This window comes from Coregonus lavaretus, assembly GCF_964263955.1.
Source record: "Coregonus lavaretus genome assembly, contig: HAP1_SCAFFOLD_2114, whole genome shotgun sequence".
In the NCBI taxonomy this organism is placed as follows: domain Eukaryota; kingdom Metazoa; phylum Chordata; class Actinopteri; order Salmoniformes; family Salmonidae; genus Coregonus; species Coregonus lavaretus.
Genome location: NW_028159471.1, coordinates 519 through 26,082, shown reverse-complemented (window position 1 = coordinate 26,082; position 25,564 = coordinate 519). Strand labels below are relative to the sequence as shown.

The window sequence follows — 25,564 nt, the reverse complement described above, 5'->3', positions numbered from 1 at the left end:
TACAGGATGGCAGAACTATTTTGGATTACTGATGATTGCATTGTATAAATCTCTTGTCATTGTGTTTCAGGTGTTCAGGTTTAGAGATGCAGAGGTGTGACTAACCCCCATCAGAGTATCTGTGCCTTGAAGAGGTCATCAGTGGATATATCCTCCACGTATGACAGTGGTTATGATACGATCACGTCATCACTCTGGTTTAGTACTAAAAAGAGTGCCAGCTTGAAGGATGAGTCGATCCTTGAGGACATAACCACAGACCCAGGGTATGCAGGTCGTGTGAAGTATGGTGGAGAGAAGGAGAGAGGTCGCTCCACCCTGAGAATCACAGACCTGAGAGAGGAGAACTCAGCTGAGTACAAGTTCATATTCAACACACAGACCTCAGGATAGGGGTACAGCTTCCCTGGAACATATCTGACTGTCACACCCTACAGGTGAATGTGAGTCCTGCCTAGGGATGCAACATTTTGGAAACTTTCCCAAAATGTCCAGGTTTTCCAGAACTCCTAGTTGGAGGATTAATTCCTTCTGATTCCGGGAATATTCTGGTAAAAAATGATAATTTGGTGAAAGTTACCAGAAATTTGCAAGCCTGTTATGGACACAGTGAAAATGCAGCAATGGGTGACATGGATTAATATGTTAATGATTTTTACATTGTTACAATAGGAATAATCTGTGTAGGGAAGTTCTTGATTCAGGGTTTTAATTCAGGGTGATTTAGGGTTTTAATTATGTTGTTTTACTCCAGGTCTTCAGAGTGGATTAAGGATCCAACCAACATCATAAAGAGAAGGCAGCATTTACTGTTCTGTGAGTCCATATGCTTTCTGCAGGACAACCCCACCTACATCTGGTACAAGAACGGACATGTAACCAACCAATCTAACAGTCTGTTCCTAAACCCAGTCAGCAGTGAGGATGCAGGCAGATACTCCTGTGCTGTAGAAGGCCATGAGGATCGCCGCTCTCCTGAAGAGACTCTCAATGTTAGATGTCAGTATGTGTGATATAATTCTAGAACTACAGTGAGGGAAAAAAGTATTTGATCCCCTGCTGATTTTGTACGTTTGCCCACTGACAAAGAAATGATCAGTCTATAATTTTAATGGTATGTTTATTTGAACAGTGAGAGACAGAATAACAACAAAAAAATCCAGAAAAACACATGTAAAAAATGTTATAAATTGATTTGCATTTTAATGAGGGAAATAAGTATTTGACCCCCTCTCAATCAGAAACATTTCTGGCTCCCAGGTGTCTTTTATACAGGTAACGAGCTGAGATTAGGAGCACACTCTAAAAGGGAGTGCTCCTGATCTCAGTTTGTTACCTGTATAAAAGACACCTGTCCACAGAAGCAATCAATCAATCAGATTCCAAACTCTACACCATGGCCAAGACCAAAGAGCTCTCCAAGGATGTCAGGGACAAGATTATAGACCTACACAAGGCTGGAATGAGCTACAAGATCATCGGTGTCTTTTATACAGGTAACACACTGAGATTAGGAGCACTCCCTTTAAGAGTGTGCTCCTAATCTCAGCTCGTTACCTGTATAAAAGACACCTGGGAGCCAGAAATGTTTCTGATTGAGAGGGGGTCAAATACTTGTTTCCCTCATTAAAATGCAAATCAATTTATAACATTTTTGACATGCGTTTTTCTGGATTTTTTTGTTGTTATTCTGTCTCTCACTGTTCAAATAAACATACCATAAAAATTATAGACTAATCATGTCTTTGTCAGTGAGAAAACGTACAAAATCAGCAGGGGATCAAATACTTTTTTCCCTCACTGTATATGACACTAATTTACATCATATCATGTTGCCTTGTACTATGTGTACTCTGACCTGTTCTATCATCCTCTTTAGCAGATGGCCCAAAGAACACCTCAGTGTCAGTCAGTCCCTCTGGTGGAATAGTGGAGGGCAGTTCAGTGACTCTGACCTGCAGCAGTGATGCCAACCCACCTGTGGAGAAATACACCTGGTACAAGAAGAACATAACCTCACCAAAAGCATCAGGACAGAGTTACAGCATCACTAACATCAGCTCTGAGGACATTGGAGAGTACTGTCAGGCTGAGAATAAATATGGTCTCAACTCTTCTTCTGTGTTTGTTGATGTTCAGCGTAAGCACACCTAATCTTCATCTATTTATTGATAATCACACAGGTCAACAACAGTAAAGAATCATTAACAATGTTACACACTTATCATATCATGTGTCATAGTAGGACTATATATTTTTTCATTTTCTTCTTCCCTGGTTTCCCCTATGTCATATCTCCATCTCTGTATTCAACACACACTGGCCTGTGTCCAGCTCTCCGCGCTCCAGGGTTTCCCTGGGTTCCGGTGGTGGGGGTGGGGGACTGAAGAGAACTACCACAGAACCTGGACTGAAGAGAACCACCACAGAACAAGGACTGAAGAGAACCACCAGAGAACATGGACTGAAGAGCTATGTCACCAAACCAAAGCTAGGCCTTACACCTCTATTCTCTTGCTAACATATTGCTATCATATCTAGAAGGTTCCCCCAAATTACAAAATTACACATTGGTTTCCTTACCCGGTTAGCAGTCTATGGACATGGTATGACAGCAATCCATACTTTGGTTTAGTTTCCCCTGGCACTGTTTCCACTTGCTAACGTTTTAGCATTTGTGGCACAAATCCCATTCAAGTCATGCAACCGATGTTAGCCTTTTTCGTGCATCATGTCGAAATCATCCAAAAGTAAAAAAATGCATTGTGAAGATCAACAGTCATATATAGATGATTTGAACATGATGTGCAAATGTTAATATGTGAAATATTAATATCAGTCCCATGACTTGAATGGGATTTTTGCTACAATTGCTATAATGTTATGTAAATGTGGGAGTGTTTGACATTGCAGCCGACTTTATAGGTGAGTCGAGATCTACAAATCACCATGATAAATATCTACTCAATATTATTTATAGATCAGTCAGTCAGTCACAATTTAACCATGATACATCACAGTTTTGATGCTCTCGAACACTGTCTATTTGACTGAGGAAGGAAGCCCTCTCTGCATCAGCTTCTTGGTCCCTGACATAGAATTGGATAGAGGGTACATCTTTGGATCTTTGTCATATTGGCTTCTGTAACAGAATGGGAAGCGCCATTGAGGGCTATCTCCATTTTAAAGTAGTTAATGTCTTCTACTTAAACTTCAATGAGTTTAATGACAGTCAGTAAACCAACTGAAAGGGTGTTATTCAATGGCTGCTAAAACAGTTTTGAAGCAAGTGCGCCCTCAATTAAACTCTATGGTCACTGACTATTTCAAGGTTGTGTCAACCACAGACCTCAAACTTCCCACTCAGTGTCTATTTACTCAGACTGAGAGTAAGTTAACTTACAACACGTCTCCCCTTCAATACTGTAAGTACGCTTGACAATATCTTAAAATATGTATATTTTATAATTTGTTTGTAACCATGAACTCCTGTATCCTGTTATGGGCATGGCGATGCTATTGGAATGTATGTTTTGTTTTTCTGTTATGTCCAGTATACTCTGTAGATGTACTTTTGTATATTAATCTGATACAGCATTGTACATGTGGTTTCACATATAATACTTTTGCATGCTTTTTTAAAGGCGCTGAGAGCAATAGATTGTTGTGGAAACTTTTTAGAAAATGGCCTAAAGTAAGAGTGAGAGTAAGAGTAATAGTGATTGGGTGGATGCTTCGTAAGAGCTTTGGGAGTAATATTAACCCTGAGACAGAGTTGTGGTTAGGAGTAGTATTAACATGAGGCACAGTGACGGTGGGTTGTGTTTAGGAGTAGTATTAACATGAGACACAGTGATGGTGGGTTGTGTTTAGGAGTAGTATTAACATGAGATACAGTGATGGTGGGTTGTGTTTAGGAGTAGTATTAACATGAGACACAGTGATGGTTGGTTGTGTTTAGGAGTAATATTAACATGAGGCACAGTGATGGTGGGTTGTGTTTAGGAGTAGTATTAACCTGAGACACAGTGATGTTGGGTTGTGTTTAGGAGTAGTATTAACATGAGACACAGTGATGGTTGGTGTGTTTAGGAGTAGTATTAACATGAGACACAGTGACAGTGGGTTGTGTTTAGGAGTAGTATTAACATGAGATACAGTGATGGTGGGTTGTGTTTAGGAGTAGTATTAACATGAGATACAGTGATGGTGGGTTGTGTTTAGGAGTAGTATTAACATGAGACACAGTGATGGTTGGTTGTGTTTAGGAGTAATATTAACATGAGACACAGTGATGGTGGGTTGTGTTTAGGAGTAGTATTAACATGAGGCACAGTGATGGTGGGTTGTGTTTAGGAGTAGTATTAACCTGAGACACAGTGATGTTGGGTTGTGTTTAGGAGTACTATTAACATGAGACACAGTGATGGTTGGTGTGTTTAGGAGTATTATTAACATGAGACACAGTGACAGTGGGTTGTGTTTAGGAGTAGTATTATCATGAGACACAGTGATGGTTGGTGTGTTTAGGAGTAGTATTAACATGAGACACAGTGATGGTGGGTTGTGGTTAGGAGTAGTATTAACCTGAGACACAGTGATGTTGGGTTGTGTTTAGGAGTAGTATTAACATGAGACACAGTGATGGTTGGTGTGTTTAGGAGTAGTATTAACATGAGGCACAGTGATGGTGGGTTGTGTTTAGGAGTAGTATTAACATGAGACAGTGATGGTGGGTTGTGTTTAGGAGTAATATTAACATGAGACACAGTGACGGTGGGTTGTGTTTAGGAGTAGTGTTAACATGAGACACAGTGATGGTTGGTGTGTTTAGGAGTAGTATTAACATGAGACAGTGATGGTGGGTTGTGTTTAGGAGTAATATTAACATGAGACACAGTGACGGTGGGTTGTGTTTAGGAGTAATATTAACATGAGACACAGTGACGGTGGGTTGTGTTTAGGAGTAGTGTTAACATGAGACACAGTGATGGTTGGTGTGTTTAGGAGTAGTATTAACATGAGACACAGTGATGGTGGGTTGTGTTTAGGAATAGTATTAACATGAGGCACAGTGATGGTGGGTTGTGTTTAGGAGTAGTATTAACATGAGACACAGTGACGGTGGGTTGAAATGCTGACTAACGTGTCATTTTCCAACAATGCAGGATTAAAAAATACAAATAAAAAATAGAAATAGTGACACAAGGAAATACACTGTGAATAACATGTCTATATACCAGTACCGAGTCGATGTGCAGGGGTACGAGGTAATTGACGTAGCTATGTACATACATATAAGGGAAAGGGGGATATCTAGTCAGTTGCACAACTGAATGCAATCAACTGAAATGTGTCTTCCACATTTAATCCAACCGCTCTGAATCAGAGAGGATTGGTGGGTTGCCTTAATCGACATCAACGATGCCCGGGGAACTGTTGTTGTTCAGGGTTAACTTCCTTGCTCAAGGGCAGAACTGCAGATTTTTCCATCTTGCCGGTTCGGGGATTCGAACCAGCAACCTTTACTGGCCCAACGCTCTTAACCCCTAGGCTACCTGCCGCCCCACAGGTAGGAGCAAAGTGACTAGGCATCAGGATAGATAATAGACTATGATGTAGCAGCAGCTTATGTGGTGAGAGTGAAAGTGTGTGTGTGTGTGTATGCGTGCGTGTGTGTGTGTGAGAGTGTGTGTTTGTGTGTGTGGAGTCAGTATGCATGTGTGCGCATGTTATGTGTGTGTTGGCATATGTCTGATTGTATCACACAGTCGTCCGGAATAGCTGGTGCTCTCATGCATGGTTCAGCGTTGCTTGCGTCGAAGCGAGCATAGAAGGCATTTACTTTAGCTCGTCTGGTAGGATTGTGTCACTGGTCAGCTCGCCGCTGGATATACCTTTGGAATCCGTGATAGTTTGTAAGCCCTGCCACATCCTTCGAGCTTCAGAGCCAGCGTAGTAGGATTCGACCTTAGTCCTGAATTGACGCTTTGCCGGTTTGATTGCTCATCGGTGTTCGTAGAAAGATATCTTATAAGCGTCCGGATTAGTGTCCCGCTACTTGAAAGCGGTAGTTTTCAAGCCCTATAGCCTTTAGCTCTGTGCGGATGTTGCCTGTAATCCATTGCTTCTGGTTGGGATATGTACGTACGTCACTGTGCGGACAATGTCGGTGATGCACTTATTAATGAAGCCGGTGACTGATGTGGTAAACTCAATGTTATCGGCTGAATCCAGGAACATATTCCAGTCTGTGCTAGCGAAACAGTCCTGTAGCTTAGCATCCACTTGATCGGACCACTTCCTTTGCTAAGATATTCCATCACCTGATAGGTGTGGCATATCAAGAAGCTGATTAAACAGCATGATCATTACACAGGTGCACCTTGTGCTGGGGACAATAAAAAGGCCACTTTAAAATGTGCAGTTTTGTCAGACAACACAATGGCACAAATGTCTCAAGTTTTGAGGGAGCATGCAATTGGCATGCTGACTTTGGGAATGTCAACCAGAACTGTTGCCAGATAATTTAATGCTAATTTCTCTACCATAAGCCGCCTCCAACGTCGTTTTAGAGAATTTGGCAGTATGTCCAACTGGCCTCACAACCACAGACCACATGTAACCACGCCAGCCCAGAATCTCCAAGTCCGGCTTCTTCACCTGCGGGATTGTCTGAGACAAGCCACCTGGACAGCTGATGAAACGGTTGCTTTGCTCAACCGAAGGATTTCTGCATAAACTGTCAGAAACTGTCTCAGGGAAGCTCATCTGCATGCTCATCGTCCTCACTAGGGTCTTGACATGACTGCTGTTTGGCGTCGTCATCGACTTCAGTGGGAAAATACTCACCTTCGATTGCCACTGGCACGCTGGAGAACTGTGCTCTTCATGGATGAATCCCGGTTAGATACTGTAATACTGTGACGAGATCCTGAGATACTGTGACAAGATCCTGAGACCCATGTTGCATGTTGCGTTTATATTTTAGTTCAGTGTAGATGAAAACTCTCATGGTCAACAGTATGGTCTGCAGCTTATCACAAGGTATTCTTACTCAGGCGAGCAAAAACGAGGCTTCCTTAACATTATAGATCACGCACCAGCAGTTGTTAACACAGAGACACAGCAGTTGTTAACAAAGAGACACACCCCTCCTCCCTTCGACTTACCAGAGTCTGCCGTCCGTTCTTGAAGATGCATACACTCTTAGAGAAAAGGGTTCCAAAAGGGTTCTTCGGCTGTCCCCATAGGAGCAACATTTTTGGTTCTAGGTAGAACCCTTTTTGGTTTTTCAGGTCCCGTTGATAGGATAGTCTCGAACAGAGCTCATCCAGTTTGTTCTCCAGTGATTGCACGTTCACCAATAGAACAGAGGGCAATGGCGGTCTATTTGATTGCGACGTAATCTCGTCAGGATGCCTGCTCGCTTGCCTCTCTATCACCGCCACTTCCTCTTTTGAGTCCCGGGGATTAGGGCCTGGTCCGGAGTAAGCAGAACATCCATAATTGCCGTCTCGCTGAAGTAGACATTTTTGTCCAAATCAAGTTTAGTGATCACTGTCCTGATGTCCGGAAGCTGTTTTCGGTCATAGGAAATGATGGCGGAGACATTATGTCCCAAAAAAAGTTAAGATCAGCGTAGAAAATACACAAAATAGCAGAGTAGGTCAGGAGCCTGTAAAACCAATGCCATCCACCTCAACACCATCTCATTCTATCACCAGCCTCCTCTGCTGTTCACATGGGCCAACAGTGTAACATAATATGATAGTGGCATGTACTACAGTACAGACATCAGTGCTTGTGTGCTTAAATGTGACTTTTTCAAGCCAGTGTTGCGTTTCATTCGTTTGTTATGTTGTTATTAGCCCAACATTATAGAGGACATTACTGTTAGGTACTGGAAATATACACAACGGCCAACAGTGGTTTTCTCCCAAATGGCACCCTGTTCCCTTAATAGTGTACTACTATTGACCAGGGCACATAGGGTGTCATTTCGGACGCAGCCAGTGTAACAGAATGTGATCGTGGCTTATGTTACTGCCCAAATGAATGCGGACATCGTATGAAGAGACAGGATGCTGCAGTAATGTTGTCAGTAGGGAGCGCTCTAGTCTAGAATGCTGGAACCTTCAGTACCACTTTGATGCAGCTGATGAGGAGTGATGGGAAAGGGTTAAATTATGCCTCTTTTAAAAATGTAGGGCCCACTCCTCAAAATAATAAGAAATGCAACCTTTTTCTGACATGCTGTTTATGCATATTAATGTCTTAACGCCCGTTTTAGGCTATTTAAAACATGTGTCAACCACAGAACTCACACTTACAGTAGGCTACTTCTTGTTTCTCTGCACTGCCAGTAAATGTTGTTGGTTTAGATTAACTGACTCAGCATGACCTTCCTGTCATCCATAGACCTCTACATCCTGAACCATATCAGAGTCCTTTATATAAACATTATACTGTATGTACCTCATTAGCACTTTATATTCACATAATAGTATATGGACAACATGCTACATTAGACTATATATGGATAACAGGCTACATTAGACTATATATGGACAACAGGTTACATTAGTGCCTTTGGAAAGTATTCAGACCACTTGACTTTCTCCACATTTTCTTACGTTACAGCCTTATTCTAAAATTGATGAACTAAAAAAGAATCCTCAGCAATCTAAACACAATACCCCATAATGACAAAGCGAAAACAGGTTTTTATAAATTTTTTCAAATTTATAAATAATAATAACAGAAATACCTTATTTAAAAAAGTATTCAGACCCTTTGCAATGAGACTCGAAATTCAGCTCAGGTGCATCCTGTTTCCATTGATCATCCTTGAGATGTTTCTACAACTTGATTGGAGTCCATGTCACGATCGTCAGGGAGAGACCAATGCGCAGCGTGATGAACGAACATGTTTACTTTATTTAATTAAAGCACGAACAAAACAACAAACGACTCGTGAAGTCCACGGTATCAATGACCGACACGGAACAAAAACCCACAAACACAAAGTGAAAAACAGACAGTTAAATATGGCTCCCAATCAGAGACAACCAGCCAACAGCTGACACTCGTTGCCTCTGATTGGGAGTCACTAAGGCAAACATAGAAAACAACAAACCAGAACCCCCAACATAGAAGTAAACCACATAGAATGAACACACCCTGGCTCAACATATAGAGTCCCAGAGCCAGGGTGTGACAGTACCCCCCCCTAAAGGCGCGGACTGCGACCGCGCCTCAACCAGAGAAAAATAGGGGAGGGCTGGGTGGGCACTCCTCCTCGGCGGCGGTTCTGGCTCCGGGCTTGCCCACCACCCTCCAATAAACCCCCCATAGCGCCCCTGGTCCGGTCTGGCCCCGCTGGCTGGAGCTGACCTGGACGTAGCAGGAGCGGCTAGCTTCAGCTCCGTTGGGGAGCAATATAGCGGTACCTGATTTGGCACCGATGACCCAGGCACGGGTTGTGCCGGACTGACGACGCGCACCCCAGGCTTGGTGCGTGAGGCAGGAAAGGACCGGACCTGGCTGTCGATGCGCACCCCTGGCTTGGTGCGTGGAGCAGCAACGGGCCGGACCGGGCTGACGATACGCACCCCTGGCTTGGTGCGTGGAGCCGGAACGGGCCTCACCGGACTGATGACTCGCACCCCTGGCTTGGTGCGTGGAGCAGCAACGGGCCGGACCGGGCTGACGATGCGCACCCCTGGCTTGGTGCGTGGAGCAGCGACGGGCCGGACCGGGCAGACGATACGCACCCCTGGCTTGGTGCGTGGAGCCGGAACGGGCCTCACCGGACTGACGACTCGCACCCCTGGCTTGGTGCGTGGAGCAGCAACGGGCCGGACCAGGCTGACGATGCGCACCCCTGGCTTGGTGCGTGGAGCCGGAACGGGCCTCACCAGACTGACGAAGCACACCACTGGCTTGGTGCGTGGAGGAGGAACGGGCCTTACCAGGCTGACGACGCACACCATAGGCTTGGTGCGTGGACCAGGGACAGGCCGGACTGGGCTGACGAGGCGCACCACTGACTTGGTGCGGGGGGCAGGAACGGGCCGAGCCGGGCTGACGAAGCGCACCACTGACTTGGTGCGGGGAGCAGGAACGGGCCGAGCCGGGCTGACGAAGCGCACTACTGACTTGGTGCGGGGAGCAGGAACAGACCGGACCGTACTGGGGACACACACCACTGGCCCTACACCGGGATCTGGAACGGGCCGGACCGGACTGGTAACACACCCCAGTACCTCTCGCCGTGCCTCTCTACCTTCCATCCCCTCTTCGACCAGTGGCCCCCGTAACCTGGCGGCCTCCTCTGCCAACCCGCTGGACCGCTCTATCGTGGCCTCCTGCTGCCCCGACGTCGTGAGCCCCCCCCTAAAAATTTTCTGGGGGTCTCTCCTCCCCGTGGGCCAGGCCTCTATCGTTCTCGCCCAACTCTCGCTCTTCTGCCCCCAATTCCAGCCATTCTGCTCTTCATTAGGCTTGGCCCAGTCTAGACTCTTCCTCCACTGTTCCCAAGTCCATCCACTCTGCTCTTTACAAGGCTGGACCCAGTCGAGGTTGCCACGGAGATCTGCAAGCGATTCCCCTGGCGATGGCTCCTGGACACGCTGCTTGGTCCAGTTTTGGTGGGTTTTTCTGTCACGATCGTCAGGGAGAGACCAATGCGCAGCGTGATGAACGAACATGTTTACTTTATTTAATTAAAGCACGAACAAAACAACAAACGACTCGTGAAGTCCACGGTATCAATGACCGACACTGAACAAAAACCCACAAACACAAAGTGAAAAACAGACAGTTAAATATGGCTCCCAATCAGAGACAACCAGCCAACAGCTGACACTCGTTGCCTCTGATTGGGAGTCACTAAGGCAAACATAGAAAACAACAAACCAGAACCCCCAACATAGAAATAAACCACATAGAATGAACACACCCTGGCTCAACATATAGAGTCCCAGAGCCAGGGTGTGACAGTCCACCTGTGGTAAATTCAATTGAATGGACATGATTTGGAAAGGCACACACCTGTCTAAATGTATATAAGGTCCCACAGTTGACAGTGCATGTCAGAGCAAAAACCAAGCCATGAGGTCAAAGGAATTGTCCGTAGAGCTCCGAGACAGGATTGTGTCGAGGCACAGATCTGGGGAAGGGTACCGAAACATTTACGCAGCATTGAAGGTCCCCAAGAACACAGTGGCCTCCGTCATTCTTAAATGGAAGAAGTTTGGAACCTCCAAGACTCTTCCTAGAGCAGGCCACCCGGCCAAACTGAGCAATAGGGGGAGAAGGGCCTTGGTCAGGGAGGTGACCAAGAACCCGATGGTCACTCTCACAGAGCTCTAGAGTTCCTCTGTGGAGATGGGAGAACCTTCCAGAAGGACAACCATCTCTGCAGCACTGCACCAATCAGGCCTTTATGGTAGAATGGCCAGACGGAATCCACTCCTCAGTAAAAGGCACATGACAGCCTGCATGGTGTTTTCCAAAATGCATCTAAAGACTCTCACCCATGAGAAACAAGATTATCTGATCTGATGAAACCAAGATTGAACTCTTTGGCCTGAATGCCAAGCGTCACGTCTGGAGGAAACCTGCCACCATCCCTACGGTGAGGCATGGTGGTGGCAGAATCATGGTGTGTGGATGTTTTTCAGCGGCAGGGACGGAGAGACTAGTCAGGATCGAGGCAAATATTAACGGAGGAAAGTACAGAGAGATCCTTGATGAAAACCTGCTCCAGAGCCCTCAAGAACCTCAGACTGGGGCGAAGTTTCACCTTCCAACAGGACAACGACAATAAGCACACAGCCAAGACAACACAGGAGTGGCTTCGGGACAAGTCTCTGAATGTCCTTGAGTGGCCCAGCCAGAGCCTGGACTTAACCTTATTGAACATCTCTGGAGAGACCTGAAAATAGCTGTGCAGCAACACTCCCCATCCAACCTGACAGAGCTTGAGAGGATCTGCAGAGAAGAATGGGAGAAACTCCCCAAATACAGGAGTGCCAAGCCTGTTATCCATATATAGTCTAATGTAACCTGTTATCCATATATAGTCTAATGTAGCCTGTTATGCATATATACTCTAATGTAGCCTGTTATCCATATATAGTCTAATGTAACCTGTTATCCATATATAGTCTAATGTAGCCTGTTATCTATATATAGTCTAATGTAGCCTGTTATGCATATATACTCTAATGTAGCCTGTTATCCATATATAGTCTAATGTAACCTGTTATCCATATATAGTCTAATGTAGCCTCTTATCCATATATAGTCTAATGTAGCCTCTTATCCATATATAGTCTAATGTAACCTGCTTTCCATATATAGTCTAATGTAGCCTGCTATCCATGTGTAGTCTAATGTAGCCTGTTATCCATATATAGTCTAATGTAACCTGTTATCCATATAAAGTATAATGTAGCCTGCTATCTAAAATGTATATATATTCTAATGTACCCTGTTATCTACTCTTCCGGTCAACAGTTTTAGAACACCTACTTATTCAAGGGTTTTTCTTTATTTTTACTATTTTCTACATTGTAGAATAACAGTGAAGACGTCAAAACTATGAAATAACACATATGGAATCATGTAGTAACCAAAAAAGTGTTAAACAAATCAAAATATATTTTATATTTGAGATTCTTCAAATAGCCACCATTTGCCTTGATGACAGTTTTGCACACTCTTGGCATTCTCTCAACCAGCTTCACCTGGAATGCTTTTCCAACAGTCTTGAAGGAGTTCCCACATATGCTGAGCACTTGTTGGCTGCTTTTCCTTCACTCTGCGGTCCAGCTCATCCCAAACCATCTCAATTTGGTTGAGGTCGGGGGATTGTGGAGGCCAGGTCATCTGATGCAGCACTCCATCACTCTCCTTCTTGGTAAAATAGCCCTTACACAGCCTGGAGGTGTGTTGGGTCATTATCCTGTTGAAAAATAAATGATAGTCCCACCAAGCCCAAACCAGATGGGATGGCGTATCACTGCAGAATGCTGTGGTAGCCATGCTGGTTAAGTGTGCCTTAAATTCTAAATAAATCGCAGGCCGTGTCACCAGCAAATCACCTCCACACCATCACACATCCTCCTCCATGCTTTACGGTGGGAAATACACATGCAGAGGTCATCTGTTCACCCACACCCCGTCTCACATAGAAACGGCAGTTGGAAACAAAAATCTCCAATTTGAACTCCAGACCAAAGGACAAATTTCCACCGGTCTAATGTCCATTGCTCGTGTTTCTTGGCCCAAGCAGGTCTCTTCTTCTTATTGGTGTCCTTCAGTAGTGGTTTCTTTGCAGAAATTCTACCATGAAGGCCTGATTCACACAGTTCCCTCTGAACAGTTGATGTTGAGATGTGTCTGTGACTTGAACTCTGTGAAGCATTTCTTTTGGCTGCAATTTCTGAGGCTGCTGAATCTAATGAACTTATCCTCTGCAGCAGAGGTAACTCTGGGTCTTCCATTCCTGTGGCGGTACTCATGAGAGCCAGATTCATCATAGCGCTTGATGGTTTCTGCAACTGCACTTGAAGAAACGTTCAAAGTTCTTGATATTTTCCGTATTGACTGACCTTCATGTCTTAAAGTAATGATACTGTAGTTTCTCTTTGCTTATTTGAGCTGTTCTTGCCATAATATGGACTTGGTCTTTTACCAAATAGGGCTATCTTCTGTAAACCCCCACCTACCTTGTCACAACGCAACTGATTGGCTCAAACGCATTAAGAAGAAAATAAATTCCACAAATTAACTTTTAACAAGGCACACCTGTTAATTGAAATGCATTCCAGGTGACTACCTCATGAAGCTGGTTGAGGGAATGCCAAGAGTGTGCAAAGCTGTCATCAAGGCAAATGGTGGCTATTTGAAGAATCTCAAATAAATCATATATTGGATTTGTTTAACACTCTTTTGGTTACTACATGATTCCATATGTGTTATTTCATAGTATTTCATAGTCTACAATGTAGAAAACAGTAAAAATAAAGACAAACCCTTGAATGAGTAGGTGTTCTAAAACTTTTGACTTGTAGTGTATTTCCAGTTTGTTATGTTGTTAGTTGCCCAACATTATTGAGGACATTATTATTAGTGCAGTAATGTTAATATACCAGCTGGGAGAGCTCTAGTCTAGAACACATGAACCTTCAGTAGCACTTTGATGCAGCTGATGAGGAGTGATGGAACTTTGACCTGTATATACAGAACTCAGAAGGGCAAGGCAACACATTCTAAGAAATTGTTAACATTGGAAATAGTATAGAGGGCTTGCAGTTGCGTCACAAATCACCTTGTAACCGCATCAAGCCCTCTATAGTCAACACATAGTTTAAATGGTTCTCTGTGTAGTCAAAATATAACATTGGAAATGTGACACATTTAGCTTGTTTTAAAAATGTAGGCCTACTCCTCAAATGAAGAAAGGCAAATATATATGCAGTCTGTTGCGTAATTTCTATTGAAATACAGTAACATCCCTTTTCTGACGTGCTGTTCTGGTCATCATGCATGTTAATGTCTTAAAGAGGAAGGAAAGGACAGTTCTGTATCAGCTACTTGTGTTCTGACTACTTTAAATATGTATCAACCACAGAACTGACACTTACTAGCAGTTTCCACACACTGCCAGTAAGTTGACACACTGTACAAGACCTCTCCCCTTCACTTCTAGCTGTAAGTACATTTGACAATATCTTGAAATATAGTTTTGGGTTATTTGTTTTTAGTCATAAGTCATGTACTTGAGGGTAATGTATCATTTTACTTCTTGTTATGTTTTGAGCTGTGTTTTGGTTGTTACATCAGGGCCAGTATTCATAAAGTGTCTCAGTGTAGGAGTGTTGATCTACATAGGGATGAGATGATTAACCAGGGTAGGGAGTAGGGTTGACATCTATACTGTGTAGGATGTGTTTTAACTTTTCTACATCCATAACAACCAGCTCTCTAGACTTTGATACAGACTCAATGGTCCTTATGGGCCTTCCCTGTGTGTGTGTGTGTGTGTGTGTGTGTGTGTGTGTGTGTGTGTGAGAGAGTCACTTGCTGTTTAATCGCACATCTTGGGGATAGGAGCTATCATTGAACCTGATGGTCAGTCTTTAGGCTGCTGTACAGCTTGACGGACCGTAGAGGATTTGAACATTTATCCTCCTATATTTGGGGTTCTGAGAATAAAACAGCTTCAGAACAATCAATGTAGAAATACTGTATGTGTTTACAGTACTACAGATCTGTTCAATAAGTGATTGTTGTTGTTGATGTTGTTGTTGTTGATGATGATGACGATCATGTTGATGATGATGATGATGGATGATGACAATTGTTTCCATTAGATATTTTTTGCATCATACAACATGTCATCTTAAATAGACAGACGTAGACAGACATGAAACACGTCACACACATACAGTGAGGGAAAAAAGTATTTGATCCCCTGCTGAATTTGTACGTTTGGCCACTGACAAAGAAATGATCAGTCTATAATTTGAATGGTAGGTTTTTGAATAGTGAGAGACAGAATAACAACAAATAAATCCAGAAAAACGCATGTCAAAAATTTTATAAATTGATTTGCATTTTAATGAGGGAAATAAGTATTTGACCCCCTCTCAATCAGAAAGATTTATGGCTCCCAGGTGTCTTTTATACAGGTAACGAGCTGAGATTAGGAGCACACTCTTAAAGGGAGTGCTCCTAATCTCAGTTTGTTACCTGTATAAAAGACACCTGTACACAGAAGCGATCAATAAATCAGATTCCAAACTCTCCACCATGGCCAAGACCAAAGAGCTCTCCAAGGATGTCAGGGACAAGATGGTAGACCTACACAAGGCTGGAATGGGCTACAAGACCATCGCCAAGCAGCTTGGTGAGAAGGTGACAACAGTTGGTGAAATATTATTTGCAAATGGAAGAAACACAAAATAACTGTAAATCTCCCTCGGCCTGGGGCTCCATGCAAGATCTCACCTCGTGGAGTTGTAATGATCATGACAACGGTGAGGAATCAGCCCAGAACTACACGGGAGGATCTTGTCAATGATCTCAAGGCAGCTGGGACCATAGTCACCAAGAAAACAATTGGTAACACACTACGCTGTGAAGGACTGAAATCCTGCAGCGCCCACAAGGTCCCCCTGCTCAAGAAAGCACATATACAGGCCCGTCTGAAGTTTGCCAATGAACATCTGAATGATTCAGAGGAGAACTGGGTGAAAGTGTTGTGGTCAGATGAGACCAAAATGGAGCTCTTTGGCATCAACTCAACTCGCCGTGTTTGGAGGAGGAGGAATGCTGCCTATGACTCCAAGAACACCATCCCCACCGTCAACATGGAGGTGGAAACATTATGCTTTGAGGGTGTTTTTCTGCTAAGGGGACAGGACAACTTCACCGCATCAAAGGGACGATGGACGGGGCCATGTACCGTCAAATTTTGGGTGAGAACCTCCTTCCCTCAGCCAGGGCATTGATAATGGGTCGTGGATGGGTATTCCAGCATGACAATGACCCAAAACACACGGCCAAGGCAACAAAGGAGTGGCTCAAGAAGAAGCACATTAAGGTCCTGGAGTGGCCTAGCCAGTCTCCAGACCTTAATCCCATAGAAAATCTGTGGAGGGAGCTGAAGGTTCGAGTTGCCAAACGTCAGCCTCGAAACCTTAATGACTTGGAGAAGATCTGCAAAGAGGAGTGGAACAAAATCCCTCCTGAGATGTGTGCAAACCTAGTGGCCAACTACAAGAAACGTCTGACCTCTGTGATTGCCAACAAGGGTTTTGCCACCAAGTACTAAGTTATGTTTTGCAGAGGGGTCAAATACTTATTTCCCTCATTAAAATGCAAATCAATGTATAACATTTTTGACATGCGTTTATCTGGATTTTTTGTTGTTATTCTGTCTCTCACTGTTCAAATAAACCTACCCTTAAAATTATAGACTGATCATTTCTTTGTCAGTGGGCAAACGTACAAAATCAGCAGGTGATCAAATACTTATTTCCCTCACTGTACATACATAGTGCAATAGACTTACAGACAGTATTCACATAGACAACCATATAGCACAATACAACACAACACAACATGAGCCTGGTTCATTATCAGTAATGAGGCCCTGTACCCCATTTACAGTTTATACTTCAATGTATCAGGTGTAGTTATTCACCAGCTATAGAGTGAGTTGTTGTTTATGTTTCTAAGACTGCAGGGTGGGAGATGCAACAATGGCCTTGAGAACAGCAGGAAGTGTGTTGGTGGTCTTTCTCTGGTCTGTAGCAGGTATGGTCTGATTCTTATATTTTAGTTGCTCTGTTTAACAATCTATAGACATTTCTAAAAGGATAAGAATCATAATATTATTCTGGTGTGTTCTGTTAGGCGTCTCCACTTCACTTTAAATAGTTATCTTTCACACCTTACTGAGTGATGCTTATCTGTGGTTTCCATTCACATTCAACTCAACAACTACGGCAACAAAGTGTTGACAAACCCTGCTGTTAGTGCAAGCCAATAGGTAATTATCTTGTGTTGTGTGAATGTTTCAGTGGTATTGGGTCAGAATGGCTGGAGTGTAACTTACACCCCTCAGAGTATCTGTACCTTGAAGGGGTCAACAGTGGAGCTGTCCTGCTCCTACACATATCCCAGAGGTTATACAGTCACGACAACCAAATGGTATAAATGGAAGAATTTGATCTGGACTGAAATCCAAGATAAATATGAGGATCGTATAGAGTACCGTGGGAACAAGGAGAATGACTGTACCCTGAGAATCACAGACCTGAGAGAGGAGGATTCAACATCATATTACTTCTCATTTAAAGCAGGCTCATGGAAATATGGCTCATATGTTACTCTCTCTGTCACAGGTACTGTAATCTGACATAAAGAGTATAGTTACCACTTCAAATGATTTATTACATTTTCAGTGAGAACCTTGGAATTGTGCTGACAGACAGATGTTCTCCATTGTTGTTTCATAACTTCAGATCTAAAGGTGACTGGGGGAATGTGGACAAGAGGGGAGTATTGGAAGACACTGACCTGCAGCACCACCTGTACCCTGATTGGTAACCCCACCTACATCTGGTACAAGAACGGACAACATCTAGATGAGAGCACCTACAAGGTCAAATACTCAGTCTCCAGTAACTATAAAGACAGCTACTCCTGTGCTATAAAAGGCCATGAGGATCTCCGGTCTCCTGCAGTCTGTGAGTGTGGATTAAACCCTGACAAAGCCTGTAAACTGAAAAGTTGGTGATTACTTATTAAATGCTCAGTAACTTCCATTCACATTTACTGTTGAAGTAAACTATAATATTTCCAAAGTGGAACTTGGTATTGATATATTCTTGGCAAGAAACATTTTGAAAAGAAAGAGAAATGAAATAGCAAAAATCTTTATGTTTCAGGCACTCAGAGTCTTTGCATTTATGAAAATAATTTAAAATACAGTTATGTTTCAGGTGTCCAGGGTCAGGACTGCAACAGAGTGACTTACACCAAGAGGAGAATATGTGCCTTGAAGGGGTCATCAGTGGACATATCATGTACTTATGGCAGTGGTTATGATACCGTCACATCATCACTCTGGTTTAGTCCTAAACAGAGTGCTAGGTGGAGTGATAAGTTGATCCCTGAGGACATAACCAGAGACCCAGGGTATGTAGATCGTGTGGAGTATGGTGGAGAGAAGGAGAGAGGTCGCTCCACCCTGAGAATCACAGACCTGAGAGAGGAGGACTCAGCTGAGTACAAGTTCATATTCAACACACAGACATCAAGATGGGGATACAGCTTCCCTGGAACAACACTGACTGTCACAGGTTACACTGAACAAATGATCATACTCATAGATTTCTATTCACTGTTGGTTTCTTTTTATTTCATCCATAATACTTGATTGGTTTAATTATGTTATTGTAATTAACCCTGTATTCAGACCTGCAGGTGAAGGTGACTCCTGCCACAGAGGCAGGGAAGAGGACACTGACCTGTATCACGACGTGTACTCTGACTAAGAACCCCAACCCCACCTACATCTGGTACAAGAATGAACACAAAGTAAAGGAGGAATCTTCCAGCTCGTACTCAGTCTACTTTAGTGATGCAGACAGTTACTCCTGTGCCGTAAATGGCCATGAGGGTCTCTACTCTCCTGCAGTATGTGAGTGTGGACCTTTTCATAAAAATATAATAAAATGTTGTTTCAGGTTGTGAGACTAATGCCAATTAATCAATAAATATTTATCATTATTCAATAATGAAGGTTTGCACTTGTCACGCCCTGGCTCTGGGGACACTGTTATGTTGAGCCAGGGTGTGTAGATCTATGTGTTGTTTTTCTATGTCGGGAGTCTAGGAATGGTATTTCTGTGTTGGCCAGAGTGGTTCCCAATCAGAGGCAACGAGTGTCAGCTGTGGCTGGTTGTCTCTGATTGGGAGCCATACTTATAGAGGCTGTTTTCCCACATTAGTTGTGGGATCTTGTTTCGAGTTGGTTTGTGTTAGACAGTGAACTGTCACGTTATCGTTTTGTTTATTTTGTCGTATATCGCTAAATAAAGAGTATGTTTGCCTGCAACGCTGCGCCTTGGTCCTCCTCTCTTACCGACGATCGTGACAGAAGATCCCACCAAAACTGGACCAAGCAGCGTGTCCAGGAGCCATCGCCAGGGGAGTCGCTAGCAGATCTCCGTGGCAACCTCGACTGGGTCAAGCCTAATGAAGAGCAGAGAGGGTGGACTTGGGAACAGTGGAGGAAGAGTCTCGACTGGGTCAAACCAAATGAAGAGCAGAATGGCTGGAGTTGGAAGCAGAAGAGCGATAGTTGGGCGAGAACAATAGAGGCCTGGCCCACGGGGAGGAGAGACCCCCAGAAATGTTTTAGGGGGGGGGGCTCACGACGTGGACGTCGGGGCAGCAGGAGGCCGCGATAGAGCGGTCCAGCGGGTTGGCAGAGGAGGCCGCCAGGTTACGGGGGCCACTGGTATTAAAGGGGAAGGAAAGTGTGGAGGCACGGCGAGAGGTACTGGGGTGTGTTACCAGTCCGGTCCGGCCCGTTCCTGATCCCTGCATAGGGCCAGTGGTGTGTGTCCCCAGTACGGTCCGGCCTGTTCCTGTTCCTCGCATCAGGCCAATGGTGCGCGTTGCCAGCCCGGCCCGTCCTGTTCCTGCTCCCCGCACCAGGCCAATGGTGCGCGTCGCCAGCCCGGCCCGTCCTGTTCCTGCTCCCCGCACCAGGCCAATGGTGCGCGTCGCCAGCCCGGCCCGTCCTGTTCCTGCTCTCCGCACCAGGTCAATGGTGCGCGTCGCCAGCCCGGTCCGGCCCTTTCCTGCTCCCCGCACCAAGCCAATGGTGCGCGTCGCCAGCCCGGTCCGGCCCTTTCCTGCTCCCCGCACCAAGCCAATGGGGCGCGTCGCCAGCCCGGCCCGTCCTGTTCCTGCTCTCCGCAATGGGGTGTGTTACCAGTCCGGTCCGGCCCGTTCCTGATCCCTGCATAGGGCCAGTGGTGTGTGTCCCCAGTACGGTCCGGCCTGTTCCTGTTCCTCGCATCAGGCCAATGGTGCGCGTTGCCAGCCCGGCCCGTCCTGTTCCTGCTCCCCGCACCAGGCCAATGGTGCGCGTCGCCAGCCCGGCCCGTCCTGTTCCTGCTCCCCGCACCAGGCCAATGGTGCGCGTCGCCAGCCCGGCCCGTCCTGTTCCTGCTCTCCGCACCAGGTCAATGGTGCGCGTCGCCAGCCCGGTCCGGCCCTTTCCTGCTCCCCGCACCAAGCCAATGGTGCGCGTCGCCAGCCCGGTCCGGCCCTTTCCTGCTCCCCGCACCAAGCCAATGGGGCGCGTCGCCAGCCCGGCCCGTCCTGTTCCTGCTCTCCGCACCAGGTCTATGGTGCGCGTCGCCAGCCCGGTCCGGTACTTTCCTGCTCCCCGCACCAAGCCAATGGGGCGCGTCGCCAGCCCGGTCCGGCCCGCTCCTGCTCCCAACACCAAGCCAGTGGTGTGCGTCGTCAGTCCGGCACGGCCCGTGCCTGTTCCCCACACCAAGCCAGTGGTGTGCGTCGTCAGTCCGGCACGTCCCGTGCCTGTTCCACCGGTGCCTGGTCCGGCACCGGTCAGATGCTTCACGCCGGAGCTAGAGCAATCCGCTCCACCAGTGTGCAGTCCAGCTCCGGCCAGCGGGGTCAGACCGGACCAGGGGTACTTTGGGGGGTTGGAGAGGGAGCGGGGATCAGGCCCGGAGCCCACCCGGTCCCTCCCCTGTGGTATTTGGTTGACGCGGTCGGAGTCCGCGCCTTTAGGGGGGGGTACTGTCACGCCCTGGCTCTGGGGACACTGTTATGTTGAGCCAGGGTGTGTAGATCTATGTGTTGTTTTTCTATGTCGGGAGTCTAGGTATGGTATTTCTGTGTTGGCCAGAGTGGTTCCCAATCAGAGGCAACGAGTGTCAGCTGTGGCTGGTTGTCTCTGATTGGGAGCCATACTTATAGAGGCTGTTTTCCCACATTAGTTGTGGGATCTTGTTTCGAGTTGGTTTGTGTTAGACCGTGAACTGTCACGTTATCGTTTTGTTTATTTTGTCGTATATCGCTAAATAAAGAGTATGTTTGCCTGCAACGCTGCGCCTTGGTCCTCCTCTCTTACCGACGATCGTGACAGCACTACTGTAAAGTGTGTAACTAGTTTGTTTTCTACTACTTTATAACAAACATCAGTGTATACCAATAGATATTGTAATTAAAGATGTATATAAGGTGTTCTGTTGTCTTTTTGTATTTCAGGTGAGAACTGTTGGAGTGTGACTTACACCCATCAGAGGATCTGTGCCTTGAAGGGGTCAACAGTGGACATATCCTGCTCTTACACATATCCCAGTTATCATGAGATCAAAAAAGCTTTCTGGTTTACTAAATGGTCTGGTATGGATGCTGAAGATCTGAGCTCAGTGCCAGGGTATGATGGTCATGTTGAGTACCTTGGGGATAAGAAGAGTGACTGTACCCTGAGAATCACAGACCTGAGATTGAGAGACTCTGCTGAGTACAGGTTCAGATTCATAACATCCGGAGGAAAGTTTGCTGGCTCACCTGTCTCCCTGACTGTCACAGGTAATCTGTCACACATCTCACATCTATTACTGTAATGACCTTATTAAGGGCAGTCATCCAGACACAGTAGTGGTATGTGACAGAAAAAAACAAATCTAGTATATCATATAAGATGACATATATAGGAGGAGAATAATGATGTGTTTCCTTTTACTCTAGATGTTGTGTTGGAGATGGATCCTACATCTGTGTCAGAGAGGAAGAATGTCACACTGAGATGTAGAACCAAATGTACACTGGACCCCATCACAGCCTACAGTTGGTATAAGAATGGACAGCCTATACCAAACAGCAACACCTCCTCTCCTGTCTATAGCCTATTCTCAGTCAGCAGTGAGGATACAGGCAGATACTCCTGTGATGTAGAAGGCCATGAGGATCTCCGCTCTCCTGAAGAGACTCTCAATGTCAGATGTAAGTACATGGGGTTTAAATCTTTAGTTTGCTATGTTAACATTGTAGTGACAGATATTAGCTCCACTTGCTACTTGAATTGATCATCTTCAATAAGAGGGTGAATCTAAATGTAATTGTGTGGAAAAGTACAATTATGGAAAGTTGATATCATATTTTTTACTGACTAAATCCACCGTCTTTTACATCAGATGGACCAAGGAACACATCAGTGTCAGTCAGTCCCTCTGGTGAAATAGTGGAGGGCAGTTCAGTGACTCTGACCTGCAGCAGTGATGCCAACCCACCTGTGGACAAATACACCTGGTACATGAAGAACGTAACCTCACCAAAAGCATCAGGACAGAGTTACAACATCACTAACATCAGCTCTGAGGACAGTGGAGAATACTACTGTGAGGCCCAGAATAAAAGAGGATCTATGAACTCTACAGCTCAGATGATCATTGTAGCAGGTAAAGTTCCATCTTCAATATTTCAATACAATATTATGTTCAATAAGAAATGATGTTTCAAGGTAATCTTCTTCTAGTTTGCCTTATTACACTTTGGTTTATAACTATACATAGGCTTATATACACAAGTATTGCATTATTGTCCTGTATTGCCGTATATTCATTTTCAGTTTATAATAACATGGACTCATATCATCTATATCATATTTTAGGGAAACAAACCTCAGTTATGACTCCAGCTGTAGGAATCACAGTGATTGTTCTGGTTCTCATACTGGCTTCATGTCTCTTTGGCTTCATGTGGTTAAGGTGAGTGAAAATGCATCTTTTAAAGATTATTTCACTTTATTAACTTCATTAACTCATTCATATATTCATTCATTCACAAAACAGGAAGAAAGCATTCAAAACCACCTCTGACACAAGACACACAGCAGACATGGGACAGGTGAGTCTTATTGCTTTGTGGGACATTTCTACTCTTCATACTGTCTGTCCCCAGGTCTATTTATATTCTCTGTTCTCTCTCTCCATCAGGGAGACTCTAGTCCAGTGTATGACAACGTCTCAGGCATGGCCATGAACCCTACTGCAGTACAGAGAGTGGACACAGACGAGCAGGATGACGTTCACTTCGCCAGCGTCTACTTCTCTCACTCCAAAAACCAGGAAGTGCCTCTGTACTCCCCTGTCCAACTGCCTCAACCCCAGAAACAGGACGAGGATGTCCTGTACGCTGCTGTGAAATTCACCAAGTGAGCATATTCTGCCTTTACAACAACATAGAGTCAATACTAGAACATTGTGACCACACAGACAGCATCAAGGTCATTCATATGTTGCTGCTTATTGAAGATATAGACAATGATGTCATCAATATGTAAAACAGTTGACCCCTAGTGACCAGCCATTGTTCCCTGAGAACTCCCTCCATTAACATCTGAAGGGTTGAAGGGGCATTCTTCAGGTCAAATGACATTTACTATGACATGTCTATAATGAAGGAGTGATGTGATGTGATGAGGGTTTCAAGGAACTGTTCTGTCTACGTTCCAAATGGCACCCTATTCCCTATTTAGTGCACTACTGGTCACAAGTACCTCACTATAAGGGAGTAGGGTGCCATTTGGGACACACATTCAGTTTCATTTCTGTTTCTTTCTCCAGGCCTGCGGTGGCACAAGTAGCTGAGGAGGACCCCTCTGTTCTCTACAGTACAGTCAACAAACCCAGAACCAAGAAGACCTGAACACAACAAACCCAGTACCAAGAAGACCTGAACACAACAAACCCAGAACCAATAAGACCTGAACACAACAATCCAGAACCAAGAAGACCTGAACACAACAAACCCAGAACCAAGAAGACCTGAACACAACAAACCCAGAACCAAGAAGACCTGAACACAACAAAAGGCGTGGTATATATAACCGTATACCACGGGTATGACAGAAAAGTACTATTTACTGTTCTAATTACGTTGGTAACCAGTTTATAATAGCAATAAGGCACCTACAGGGTAGTTTGGGTCCTGGATGATGATAGGCTGAAACAGCATTTCAGCCGTGTGTCCTGTATATCAGACAATATACCACGGGTGTGACGCAAAAATACTTGTTTACTTTTCTATTTATGTTGGTAACCAGTTTATAATAGCAATAAGGCACCTCAGGGGTTTGTAGTCTATGGGCAATATACCACGGCATATCCGCTTTGTGTCAAAAACAGCCCTTAGCCATGGTATAATTAAGCAATAAGGCACCTCTGGGGTTTTTGGAATGTTACCAATATACCACGGCAAAGGGCTGTTTCCAAGCACTCCACGTTGCGTTGTGCGTAAGAACAGCCCTTAGCCGTGGTATATTGGCCACATACCACACCCCTCTGACCTTATTGCTTAATTATACCATGGCTAAGGGTATAATAATATATGCCATCTAGCAGAAACTTTTATCCAAAGTCATTCACACAATCATTACAGTCATGAGTGCATATGCCTTTCATATTGGTAGTCCCAGCAGGAATCTAACCCATGCGCCATGCTGTAGAAATTGAGCCACATAGGACTACTTCTGATCTAGGGTCAGTTTTGACTTTTAACCTCTTAAGGATCTGACCCTTTTTTTCAATTTCCGCCTAAAATGACATACTCAAATCTAACTGCCTGTAGCTCAGGACCTAAAGCAAGGATATGCATATGCTTGATATCATTTGAAAGGAAACACTTTGAAGTTTGTGGAAATGTCAAATTAATGTAGGAGAATATAACACATTAGATCTGGTTAAAGATCATACAAACAAAAAAACATGAGTTTCCTTTTTTATTTTTTTATTCCATCATCTTTGAAATGCAAAAGAACAATCTATCTGCAATATTAAGCTGATCCTTCCCCCCAGAAAAAAAAAAAAAAAAAAAAAAAAAAAAAAGAAATGCAAAAGAAAGGCCACAATATAATATTGCAGTTTATACACAATTTAGATTTTGGCCACTAGATGGCAGCAGTGTGTGTGCACATTTTCAGATTGATCCA

General features: G+C 44.7%; 1 protein-coding gene across 1 annotated transcript in view; it reads left to right on the top strand.

Annotated features, from left to right (window-relative positions):
• The window catches only part of LOC311122820 (cell adhesion molecule 4-like), a gene marked incomplete at both ends in the record, with an annotated part of 37,888 nt that extends 14,096 nt beyond the window's left edge, over positions 1-23,792 (top strand). The window contains 7 exons of the mRNA XM_084197138.1: positions 71-94; positions 840-999; positions 1,880-2,140; positions 22,770-23,033; positions 23,246-23,342; positions 23,427-23,481; positions 23,571-23,792. Of these exons, the coding sequence (XP_084053264.1) occupies positions 71-94; positions 840-999; positions 1,880-2,140; positions 22,770-23,033; positions 23,246-23,342; positions 23,427-23,481; positions 23,571-23,792 (1,083 nt within the window). The remainder of the gene's footprint in view (positions 1-70; positions 95-839; positions 1,000-1,879; positions 2,141-22,769; positions 23,034-23,245; positions 23,343-23,426; positions 23,482-23,570) is intronic.
• Between the last annotated feature and the right edge of the window lie 1,772 nt (positions 23,793-25,564).